This window comes from Panthera leo, chromosome E2 (genome assembly GCF_018350215.1).
Source record: "Panthera leo isolate Ple1 chromosome E2, P.leo_Ple1_pat1.1, whole genome shotgun sequence".
Classification (NCBI taxonomy): domain Eukaryota; kingdom Metazoa; phylum Chordata; class Mammalia; order Carnivora; family Felidae; genus Panthera; species Panthera leo.
In genome coordinates, this window is record NC_056693.1 from 20,069,911 (window position 1) to 20,082,003 (window position 12,093).

The 12,093-nt window shown below is 50.3% G+C and overlaps 1 protein-coding gene and 1 pseudogene across 1 annotated transcript in view; one reads left to right on the forward strand and one right to left on the reverse strand.

The window, feature by feature from the left end:
* The window catches only part of RHPN2 (rhophilin Rho GTPase binding protein 2), a 58,557-nt gene that overhangs the window by 41,413 nt on the left and 5,051 nt on the right, over positions 1-12,093 (forward strand). The window contains exons 8-14 of the mRNA XM_042917810.1: positions 1,162-1,349; positions 1,754-1,910; positions 5,082-5,201; positions 6,865-7,059; positions 9,447-9,523; positions 10,515-10,661; positions 10,973-11,128. Coding sequence (XP_042773744.1) covers positions 1,162-1,349; positions 1,754-1,910; positions 5,082-5,201; positions 6,865-7,059; positions 9,447-9,523; positions 10,515-10,661; positions 10,973-11,128 — 1,040 coding nt within the window. The remainder of the gene's footprint in view (positions 1-1,161; positions 1,350-1,753; positions 1,911-5,081; positions 5,202-6,864; positions 7,060-9,446; positions 9,524-10,514; positions 10,662-10,972; positions 11,129-12,093) is intronic.
* On the reverse strand, positions 2,849-5,122 carry LOC122207683 (annotated as a pseudogene).

Sequence of the window (12,093 nt, forward strand, 5' to 3'; positions counted from 1 at the left end):
GACAGTTAATTTTCCAACCTATAAAAAAGTCAGCTAAGGGCTACAGCGGGAACATTCCCATTGGAGTGGGGGAGTCGATCTTTCCTGAGGTCCTGGGGAAAAGCCCTGAGTTTTGTAATGACCCAGGTGTTCCGTGTGAGCGTGTCCGTCCGAGAGCCCTCCCGTCATCCTGCCTGCTTTCTGCTTTCACCTCCATTAAATGCCTGGTCATGTATGGAATTTCTCACAATTGTCCTAGGTGAGACAGGAACAAACAGGGAGTAGGCTGGTTTCCTTGCTTGATGCAGAGGTAAATGTTTTGGAAAAGGATCCGATTTTTTAAATCGTGGTAAAACATACAAGAGAAAAATGACCGTTGGCAGCCAATTTTAAGTGTTCAGTTCATTGGCATTAAGTACATTCACGCTGTTGTGCAACGGTCTGTCGCCAGGACCTTGTCATCTGCCCAAACTGAAACTCTGTCCCCATTGAATACTAACTGTCTATTCCCTTCTGCCCCAGCCCCTGGCGACCAGCATGCTACTCTCTGTCTCTCTGAATTTGACTCTGCCAGACACCTCATCTCACGGAATCATACAGTGTTTGTCCTTGTGACGGGTTTATGTCACGTAGCGTAACGTCTTCGTCCATGTTTTAGCATGTGTCAGAATTTCCTTCCTTTTTAAGGCTGAAAACTATTCCATCGTATGTATACACCACATTTTGTTTGACCATGTCGATGGACAACTCTACCTTTTGGCTGTTATGACTAATGCTTCCATGAATGTGGGTGTCTAAGTATCGGTTTCCATTCCTGCTTTCACTTCTTCAGGGTATGTACCTAGGAGTAGAATTGCTGGATCTTACCATGATTGAGACTCAGATTTTTTTTTTAATGTTTTATTCTCATTTTTGAGAGAGACAGAGACAGAGTGTGAACAGGGGAGGGGCAGAGAGAGGGAGGCACAGAATCCGACACAGGCTCCAGGCTCTGAGCTGTCAGCCCAGAGCCCAACGCGGGGCTCGAACTCACAAGCCATGAGATCATGACCTGAGCCGAAGTCGGACACTTAACTGACTGAGCCACCCAGGCGCCCTGAGAATCAGATTTTTTAAGATGCTCCCAGATACCAGTGAGAGTAGTATCCCCAACTAATGTGAAAAAAAATTTCCAATTCGTAGGGGTTTTAAATCATCTGAAAGAGACGTTCACTCATACTCCGAGTTATGACATGAGTCCTGCCATGCTCAGTGTGCTGGTCAAAATGATGCTTGCACAAGCCCAGGAAAATGTCTTTGAGAAAATCTGCCTTCCTGGGATCCGGAACGAGTTCTTCATGCTGGTGAAGGTGGCTCAGGAGGCTGCCAAGGTAAGGCGTCCTGGTTCCCATGACTTCTGGGGGTGGGCAGGATGTGCTGGTGTGGGCCCCCTGGAAGCAGCGGGGAACAAGCCCGCGGCAGCTTGCCCGTGACCTGGGCAGCGTGCCCGCCCTGGCCAGAGCGCTAGCTTGCATTTTCTTGGCAAGTGTGGCGTTTTAGATACGGATCACTGATTCCATCTGTAGCTTAGCCTAAAAACCAGCATAATGACAGTTGCCTGATCTCCCTGTTAACTATGACACCGAAAGAACGAGGCACCCTTGGAGCTGCTCCCAGATTCTGGAGCGGCCTCCAGCAGGGCCGCTCCGTAGAAGAAAGGGCTCTTTTTCTGCGCCCTGGGTGCGTGAGCACCCCTGTGCCAGGCTTCCCGTTCCCAGCGTTCCTTCTGTTTCAGGTCGGGGAAGTCTATCGGCAGCTGCATGCGGCCATGAGCCAGGCACCGGTGAAGGAGAACATCCCCTACTCCTGGGCCAGCCTGGCCTGTGTGAAGGCCCACCACTACGGAGCCCTGGCCCACTACTTTGTAGCCACGCTTCTCATTGATCACCAGTGTAAGGCTTGTGGGCTTGGAGGCTCTGGGCTTTGGTCTGGGTTGTGCTTCTGGGACATTGTGAGCTGAGCGAGAGCTGCCTGCCTCTCTGGAGATGCTCACAGCCTGGGGGCCCGTGTGGGATTAGGGGCTGTACGTTCCCGTTGTGGAGGAAGAGGGGTTGTGCGGTTCTGCCTGAGATGGAGCAGACAGCTCCTAGGAGAGGACTTTTCCCCTGGAGGTGAGCCCAGGGTTAACATCAGTGAAACACTCCTCTGGGCACCGCATCCAAGGGGATGCCCCCAAGCTCAGTATTCAGGATGATCTTTGGATGTGGTATTTTATTTTATTTTATTTTATTTTTCAGTGCATATCAGAAATGCATTTTTATTTTTACTTGAAAACAAATTTTTAGACAAATGATTTTAGTCTATAAATTGGATTTTGTTTTTGTACAGAATATAAAGATTTCCCTCACTGATCTTCCATGTGAAGGGTATTACAAGCCTGAAGGGAGATACTTTTCGCACACAAGTGTATATCTCACACGTAGGGGACTGGAAACCAATGGGGTAGTGCTTCTAACCATAAATTAGGACAAGTGACATCACATATTAAAAAGGGGTAAGAGAAATATTCTAGTTAATCAGATTCAAGAAGCAAACAGGACACAAAAACTGCGCAGATAAGACGAAGTCAGTAACTTTAGTTAGGATTCTGCAGATTATGCTGGAGTAACAGGTTTCTGGGGTTATAGTGTGTACCACATGACAACAGCAAGAAAGAGCCAGAAAGGCTGGAACAAGGGATTTTCACTAAAGCAAATTAACTTCTTGTCAACTGCCAAAACCAAACAAAACAAGACTGAGCATATGCATGTTAGTATACTGAAGGCATGTTATACCCGTTTCCATGCAGCGTGCTAAAAGTTAGATAGAACCTCTTCACTGGTGTACACGAATCATTAATAGTCACGGAAAGTTGTTTTGTTTGTGTTTTTTTGCCCCTTCTCACCAAATTTCAGGCATGTCTTGTTTTAGATGGAGTATAGCCTTTATCTATAATTTCGTCCTGTAAAAACATGTGAAGACAACGTTCATTCTGTGCCAGAGGATGACCAGCGAGCTTGTTTATAAACTGCCCCAGCCCTCGCTTCCTTTCTTCAATAAAATTATCATCAAATATTCCATCATCTCCTCTGAAAGGAAGTTGACGCAAAAATGCTTTTCCAGGCAGCGGGGGAACTACAACCTTGCTCTCTCTTTCTAATTCACTTTGCACCCACTCAACGTCACTGTATCTTCTAATAGTAGATTCCTTCAGCTTGAAAATAGGCAGCTTTGTCTTGACCCTGATTTCGTCGGTGGTGAAGCGGCCCTGGCCGACCCCCACCGTCTGCGGGTTGCTCACATCGATCTCGAGAAGTTGCTGGGCGGCCCGTAGGCATCATTCGGGTTCTGGGGCTTGGTGATCAGCCGCCCCGTGTCCACCACGGTCTCCGACATTTCGCTGCTGCAGCTGCCGCCCTGGATGTGATATTTTGAATGAATCAAAACCAGAGCACCTGAGTGGCTCAGTTGGTTAAGTATCCGACTCTTGATTTTGGCTCAGATCATGATCTCACGGTTTGTGAGATCGAGCCCCATGTCGGGCTCTGCGCTGACAGCAGGGAGTCTGCTTGGGATCCTCTCCCTCTCTCTCTGCCCCTCCCCTGCTCACAAGGGGGATTCTCTCTCTCTCTCTCCCGCAAAATAAATAAACATTTAAATGAATCAAAACTAATGCAAAAACCATATAATCCATGGCGATCCAAATTTTCTTTATTTTTTTTAATGTTTATTTTTGAGAGAGAGAGAGAGACACACACAGAGTTTGAGTGGGGGAGGGACAGAGAGAGAGAGGGAGACACAGAATCTGAAGCAGGGCTCCAGGCTCTGAGCTGTCAGCACTGAGCCCGATGTGGGGCTCAAACTCACAGACCGTGAGATCATGACCTGAGCTGAAGTCAGACACTTAACTGACTGAGCCACCCAGGTGCCCCAATGGTGATCCATATTTTAAATAGAGACTACAGATCAATAACAATGCTGTGCTGAGCTACACTGGAAACTGAGGCAGAGAGGAATTTTGATGTTTCTTCATCATGCATTTTTTAGCATTAATTTTGATATTTAAAAAATTGCATTAAACTATCATGTCTTCTGATTGATGAGTTTTGGATGCCCTCTTACATTTTTAGCCCAAGCAAGGTGTCTTGCCCTCCTCACCCTAGTCTTGGCTCTGATCTGAGGTCAGATGGGACTTCTGTTGTCATTACTTCCAATCAAAGTAGCCCTCCAAAGTAATGAAAAGGACCACCTCTGGAGCCACACTGCCTGGGTTCCTATGACAACCTGCCATTTACTAGCTGTGTGGTCTTAGTTAATTTCCTTAATTTTCTGTGCCTCAGTTTTCTCACCTATAAAATGGGGATATGAAGAAAACCTATCTCATAGGGCACTTGGGAAAACCAGGTGCCTGTGTGCAAAGCTAAATAGTCCCTCATATCTAGTGGACGCTCGGGAAATGGTAGCTGCTGCTGCCAGTGTTAATGTAGAGTCTATTAGACGGGATAAGTCACGTAAACCAATAGAAAGAACGACACTTTGGTAATTGCGGTAGAAACACAAATGAGGCAGCAGTTGGACTCCTTGGTGAGGTCACGGAAGGCTTCTCAGAGGTGGTGACATTTGAGTTGGCCTTTGAACTCTGAGGAAGACTTTTGCGGCTGAGCAAGGAGGAAAAGGACAGCCAGAGCAAGAACGCTAGCTGAGCTGGGGAAGGGAGGCCGGAAGTGTTGAGGTGGTGAGTCTAGAGAGGGGACACGTGCCAGGGAGGGTACAGGCGTGGAGGCCACCAGAGGTCTGAGGCGGGGCTACGCTAGAAGGTTCCGTGAGGTGGGGGAGTTGGAGGAGTTGGGGGCCCAGAGCCAAACCATGAGCCCCCAGAGTGTGCCTGGCCCCGGGTACGCAAAGTAGCCAAGGGCATGTCCAGGGGCAGAAAGACCTATCGTCCCAAGTGCCTTGTAAAACTGGAGAAGGAAGACTGGAGACGTGGTTGAGAGAGATCTCCCTAAGGGGTCTTCGGCACCGTCTCCAGAGTCTGTGGCCGCGTCTGTGTCAGGAAGGGATTTACCCTGTGGCTTCCATTGCAGTGAAGCCTGGCGCAGACGAGGACCATCAGGAGAAGTGCCTGTCCCAGCTCTATGACCACATGCCGGAGGGACTGACGCCCTTGGCCACGCTGAAGAACGGTCACCAGCGCCGACTGCTGGGTACGTGACGCCTGTCCTGCTCACAGGGCCCCGGACAGGTCCCCGGGACAGGGCTCAGAGAGCAGGGCATCCTGAGTCGTCATGGCCACTGTGGATCAGTTATCATGAGGCACATTCTGAAGACTCAACAGGCTTCTGGAACCGTGTTCTCGCAGGTTCTGTGAGGGCCCGGGCCAGAGCTTTGACCATCTTCCAGAGCCCTAGAGGTCCAGGGCTGGCCCTGGGTCATCCAAATGTAGAAGGACGTGTCTGTTAACTTTCTTCTGTCACACCTAAGAACTGGTGATGAATCGTCCTAGTTTGGCCCCTGCCAAGTCTCAGAGTGAAGATCTCTTTTCACGTGTGAAGCTGAATTCCTCTCCTGCCCAGACCTGCCCTCGTCTCATCTCCTTGATGGCAACTCCAGCCTTCTAAGTGCACAGGCCAGAAACCTGGGGCTCACCTTCTGCCTCCAGTTTTCTTTCTCATCCCACATTTGATTGGCAGATCCTGTTGACTCTCCCTAGAAAACACGTCCCAGATCTGACCACTTCTTAGCTACCACCCTGGTCCAAGCCACACATATGATGTGCTTACTTAACAAACATCGACTCCCTTCAGCCTCACACAACCCTGTGACGTAGGTATGGTCCACTTTATAGTTGAGGAAATAGAGACCCAAAGGGCTCATAACTGGTCCCCCTGCTTTCCCTTTGCTCCTTCATAGTCAGTTCACATGAGGCCTCTGTTCATACCCTAATGGGCTCCCATCTCACCCAGAGTAGGGGCAGAAGCCTTCACCCTGCACTGGTAAGGCTGGACATGGTCTGACCCCTGCTGTCTCTGGCCTCATAGTTCCTGCCTTTTGCTCTGGCCCTCTCCCTCCAGCCATACCCTCAAGCTCCTTGTTACCCTTGAACACATAATAGGCTTAGTCTTGCCCCAGGGCCTTTGCACTTGCTGTTCCTGCTTTCAGGAGTGCTTTCCTGTGATATCCTATGGCTGCTCCCTTGCCTCCTTCGGGGCTCTACTCAGAAGTCACCTTTGGGGCGCCTGGGTGGCTCAGTCGGTTAAGCGACTGACTTCGGCTCAGGTCATGATCTCACGGTTCGTGGGTTCGAGCCCCACGTCGGGCTCTGTGCTGACAGCTCAGAGCCTGGAGCCTGCTTCAGATTCTGTGTCTCCCTCTCTCTCTGCTCCTCCCCCACTCACACTCTGTTTCTGGCTCTCAAAAATAAATAAACATTCAAAAGTAAAACTGAAAAAGGTACCTTCCAAAAGGCCTTCCCAGATCACCCATCAGAGAAGAGCAACTCTTTGTTCCCGGTCTTCTTTTGCTGTATCTGCTACCTGCCCTGCTTTATTTTTCTCCATAACCTCATTGCCACACGGTCCCCTGCCTGTTTCTTTGCTCCTTCGTGATCTCTCTTCAACCACTAGCACATAAACTCCGTGACGACAGAGGCTAGTTTTTGTCTGCTGCTTTATCTCTACCGCCTAGAACACGTGGTAACTATTTGCTCAATGGATGTTTTATAGACCTGAGTGAGCCGTCCAGGCAGATCCTTCAGAAAAGAGAAGGTCCACCTTTCTGGGCTGGTGCTGGGGCACTTTGGCTCTCCCTGACACATTCACACTGCACTTTGGGACGCTGATGTCACGGGGGGTGCTTTTCTGTCGGCAGGCAAGTCCCACCTGCGCAGAGCCATTGCCCACCACGAAGAGTCTGTGAGGGAGGCCAGCTTGTGCAAGAAACTTCGCCACATTGACGTGCTCCAGGAGGTGCTGTCCGCAGCACACCAGCGCTCCCGGCTCAAGTACGCTCAGCACCAAGAGGACGATGAGCTGCTGAACTTGATGGATGCCCCTGACATTATCTGTGAGTGGCCCGGGAGCCCGTTTCTCTGGGGGCGTGGCCTGTGTGTGCTCATCTTGGAAGGCTGGGGCAGACCCTGCTGTGTGCTGGGTACTGCTCTCACCCTGGAGTTATCTGCTGCTCACGCAGCGCGGGGCCTTCTTTATGGTCGTTTGTAGCATGTGACTCCTTTCTGCCCCTCAGCGTGCCCCCTTGGTGTCCGGGCGCCCTGCTGCCTGGCTTGTCTTCATCTCCTTCACGACCCTCTTGGCTGACTGTTCTTGCCCAATCCCACCCACCCCTCAGGCATTCTTGAGAGTCTGCTCTCGCTGCTTTGCCTCATCCAGATGCCTTTCCTTAAAGTCGCACAAGCTCCCCGGGGCTCCAGCCGTCCCCTGTGGTCAGGAGACCTCGGAAACTACCTCTGCCTTGGTGTTTTTGCTACACCCCACGCCCCACAGTCCCTCTGCCTTCTGGGAGTGCCCTTTGCTGTGTCTTCTACCTCCGGCTCCATGGTTTTAAAGCCAAAGGCTTCCATATTCCCTTTCCTATGCTTGCTCTTTCCTGGTCTCTACATCCTTTAGCCACGCCAACATTTTCTCTCATTCTTTTTGTAGGACAACAAATCATTCTTATTATGAAATGAGAAGTAAATATAGTGGAATCAGGGGATGTGGGGAAAATTTTTACCTTGACAGTGAAAATGCTTCAAAACCTAGTTTATCGTGTGCGTGGGTGTGTGTGGTAAGAACACTGAAGATCTGTCCTCCCAGCAAATTTCAAGTATACAGTATAGTGTTAGCTCTAGTCCCCCCGCTGTGTGTTAGATCTCTAAAACCTCCTCATCTCGCGGGACAGGACATTTGTACACTCGGACCAACGTTACCTCGCCCCCACCGTCACCCACCGTTCTCTCTCTGCTTCTGTGAGTTCAAGTGAGATCACACACCGCCAACAGTTTCTGAGCATTTCCAAGGGATTCATTACCGTCCTGGGCTCAGGAGGATGGAGGCATTTTGGACAGTCGTTGCTGCCCTTGGCGGGGGGGGGGAGAGGGGGTGGTTGTCGGTTCTGCCCCAGGAGGTGGGGGTTGGGAGGCCCCTCTGAGAGGTGACTTGACGGTGAAGGGATGACAGGATCTTTCGAGGAGTTGGGGGGAGGTGACCCAATCGAGAGAACCTCCTTTGTCCATACTTCCTTCCACCCCACTTCCTACACCTCGGTCCCTAGTCTGTTAAAGTTCCACCCCAATTTCCGGGGACCAGTTCCTGAGAGATGGAGCCCTGCGCAAGCTGGAGCCCGGGCTTGTCTGTGGTAACGCTGGCTGGTACCTACTGAGCACTTGAGGTCTGCCAGGCACAACAGTGAGCACCCTATATATACGGAATCTCCTTCAACTCTTCCTCCAACTCTTTAGGGAGGCACTGGTATTGCCCTCATCTTAAAGATGAGGCAATAAAGGCTTAGGGAAATCAGAGTCTTTGCCCCGGGTGACCAGGCTGGCAGGTGGAAGCAGGCATGGTGCCCTGTGATTCTCCTTCATGGACACTGGCTCCTTCCTTGGCCCCCGTGTCCACACAGTGTACTGCGTGGCCAGGAAGTAGAGACATCACCTCCATGGAGGGAGTGGGGGAGCGCGGCTCCTGGGGAGGCCGCCCAAGGCTGGTGGTGCCACTCTGGGAGTAGATGAGCACCCCGTCCGAGCCCGACACTGAGTCAGGCACTTTGTGAGAAGCCACAGGGCCATCTCGTGAATAGAGGGGTGTGTTCTGTCTCGGCAGGGCCAGGCTTCTTCCCCAGGTTTTCTTTGTATACTGCTCTTCATGTATTCTTGGCCTGCTCTGGGATCCTTTGTCAGGAACTGCCTAGCCTCATGGTAAGAGTTGGCGTGAGCGTCCCATGAATGTGACGGTGGAGATTTAAGCTATCAGTGGACGCAACCAGGCAAACCGACGTCCCCCTGAAATCCTCATATCCCACATTAATGATGAAAGGAGGAAGCTCATCTCACCCGGGACTCTGTGCTGGGTCCTTCCTTCTGTAACAGCCACCCCTGAAATGTAGACTACTTCTCGGTCGGGTTTCCCGAGTGCCAAAGGAAGTCCGCTAGAATATAAACACACTCCTCGAAGGCAGGGGATGTGTCTTGATTGTCACTGGTCTGTCCCAGCCCCAGAGTGAGGTATGGCTCACAGTAGGTGCCCGGATGGAAGGTGCAGCTGACACTGGGCCAGGGGGTTGACAGTCAGTCCCTCTTCTGTACCACTTGTCTAGACCAAGAGGAAGGCCAGGTGACTAGGAGAAAGGTTTGCTCCCTCTTCTCTTCAGAGAGAAGACTTAGACCTGAGTTTTCAAGGATAACTTTCAATTATAGAAACATTTACGCTTTCACTTCTAATGTTCTTTTCCAGCTAAGACTGAGCAAGAGGTTGAAATTATATTGCCACAGTTCTCCAAGGTGACAGCAACAGACTTCTTCCAAAAGCTGGTATGTTGAATGCTTATTCCGTGATGACTCAAGGGGACAGCTTATATAAGCTGCAAGTATATAAAAGGCTATTTTTAGGTAACTATACTTTTTTTAATTGGAGACTTGATATAGTTTTTGTTAAGATGACTTTAAAAAAAAATTTTTTTTAATGTTTGAGAGAGAGAGAGAGAGAGAGACAGAGTGCCAGCACGGGAGGGACAGAGAGAGAGGGAGACACAGAATCCGAAGCAGGCACAGAGCCCAACGCAGGGCTCAAACTCATAAGCCTCAAGATCATGACCTGAGCCTAAGTCAAACAGTTAACCAACCAAACCACCCAGGTGCCCATAAGATGACTTTTTAAAGAACATTTTCTTTAGGGGTGCCTGGGTGGCTCAGTCGGTTAAGCATCCGACTTCGGCTCAGGTCATGATCTCGTGGTCCATGAGTTCAAGCCCTGCGTCAGGCTCTGTGCTGACAGCTCAGAGCCTGGAACCTGTTTCAGATTCTGTGTCTCCCTCTCTCTCTGACCTTCCCCCGTTCATGCTCTGTCTCTGTCTCAAAAATAAATAAATGTTAAAAAAAAATTTTAAAGAACATTTTCTTTAAAATATATTGGATATTTTAGAGAAAATGGCAGTTGGATGTTCCTATGTGACTGCTGTAGCATGTATTATCCCAGACGCTGTCAATAGTCTCTGAGCAAGGCCAGGTGACATCTGCAAGGACAACAAGGTGACATTTCCCGTAGCTTTCATTTTTTTAAATGAAAGAGAGAGTGTGTGAGCAAACGGGGAGGGACAGAGAGAGGGAGAGAGAGAATCCCAAGCAGGCTCCGTGCGCTCAGCCCAGAGCCTGACATGGGGCTCGAACTCACAAACCGCGAGATCATGACCTGAGCGGAAATCGAGAGTCGGACGCTTAACCACCTGAGCCAGCCAGGAGCCCCTCAGCTTTCAAGTGCTTGATTCAGCCTTCGGATCCTGCACCTAACGATGCTGTTCCGCAGGGCCCCCTGTCGGTGTTTTCGGCGAACAAGAAATGGACACCTCCTCGCAGCATTCACTTCACTGCAGAAGAAGGGGATTTGGGGTTCACCTTGAGAGGAAACTCCCCAGTTCAAGTCCACTTCCTGGACCCTTACTGCTCTGCTGCGGTAAGTGTGTGCCACCGTAGATGGGGAGCAAAACTTACTGGTATCTTTGCAAGCAAACAGGCCAAACAGAAAGAAAGCTGCCCAAACAAATATATCTGGGTGTATGAATGAATTTAGGGTTCCTCTCTGTAAAAAGACGGACCGTGTGAAAGGCCTCTCATGGGTCTTACTCGCCCAGAGAGCAACGGATTCATGCATGCTGTCTTGAAGCAGATTTATGCAAATACCTGTGTTGTTAATGCACTTGGGAACCGATCCAGGGGTTGGAATGAACAGAACACTGACCTTCATTTAAATCCTGCTGTGTGTAGCTGGCAGGAGCCAAGGAAGGGGATTATATTGTGTCCATTCGAGACGTGGATTGCAAGTGGCTGACGGTGAGCGAGGTCATGAAATTGTTGAAGGGCAAAGGCAAGGACGACGTGGAGATGAAGGTCGTGAGCCTTCTGGACTTCACCTCGTCCATGGTGAGTGCTCACACCCTGACAGGAAACAGCAGCGCAGAGTGGGGTTGGTGTGAGTCCAGCCCCAGCTGTGTCAGCAGACCCTCCACCACCTGCCTGCATCGGTGACCTGCCCCAGACACCCTGGGCCAGAGATCGCTGGAAAACTAAAAAATGCTGTACATAAAAGAACCACTTATTTTTCTGATTAAGTTATTTGTTACAAAAGTCATATGTACTTATGGTAAAAAAAAATACTCAAATGCTACAGAAGGGCACGAGACGATGTGTGGAAGTCCCTCCCCACACGTCAGAGGCAGTGCTGGCTGTTCCCCGTGAGATCTTGGGAAGTGTTTGATGCCTGTGCACATTCACGTGTGCAGTTATAGCCTTCGTGCTCCCTCAGCAGGAGAAACCGTGTACATTCTCTTCCACACTTGGTCACATTTAATTATGGGCCTTTGACTCTTCCCTCTATGACAGGGTTCGTTCTTCAGGTGTTGGCAGGGCATCCTGTGTGTAGGCCCTTCCTGGGTGTTGGAGCTCCAGCTAAACCAGGCTGATGAGGTCCCTGCCCCCAGAATGCTGGCCCTAAATAAGCAAATAAGTGGTTGTGATTTTTGACAAGTGTGGTACAGAAAATAAACTGTATCACGACAGAACGATTGGAGGCGGGGAGAGGCTCCTCTAGGCAGGGCTTGCACAGAGACGTGAGTGACAGGGATGAGCCAGCCATTTGAGGAGGCGCGAGAGGTGCATTCTGGGCAGGGGGATCGACAGGTGCAGAGTCCCTGTAGCAGGAAGAGGCTTCTGCTAGAGGAACAGAAAGAAGGCCTCTCAGTTGGAACGTGGTAACAAGGGAGGGAGTGGCAGGAAATGAGATGCGAGGGAGGCAGGGCCCCACTGGCAGTGGTGGGAGTTTGGAAGCCAGTGAGCCTCTTAAGAAAGGGAGTGATGTGTATTTGAGAAGGACATCTGGTTGCCTGGAG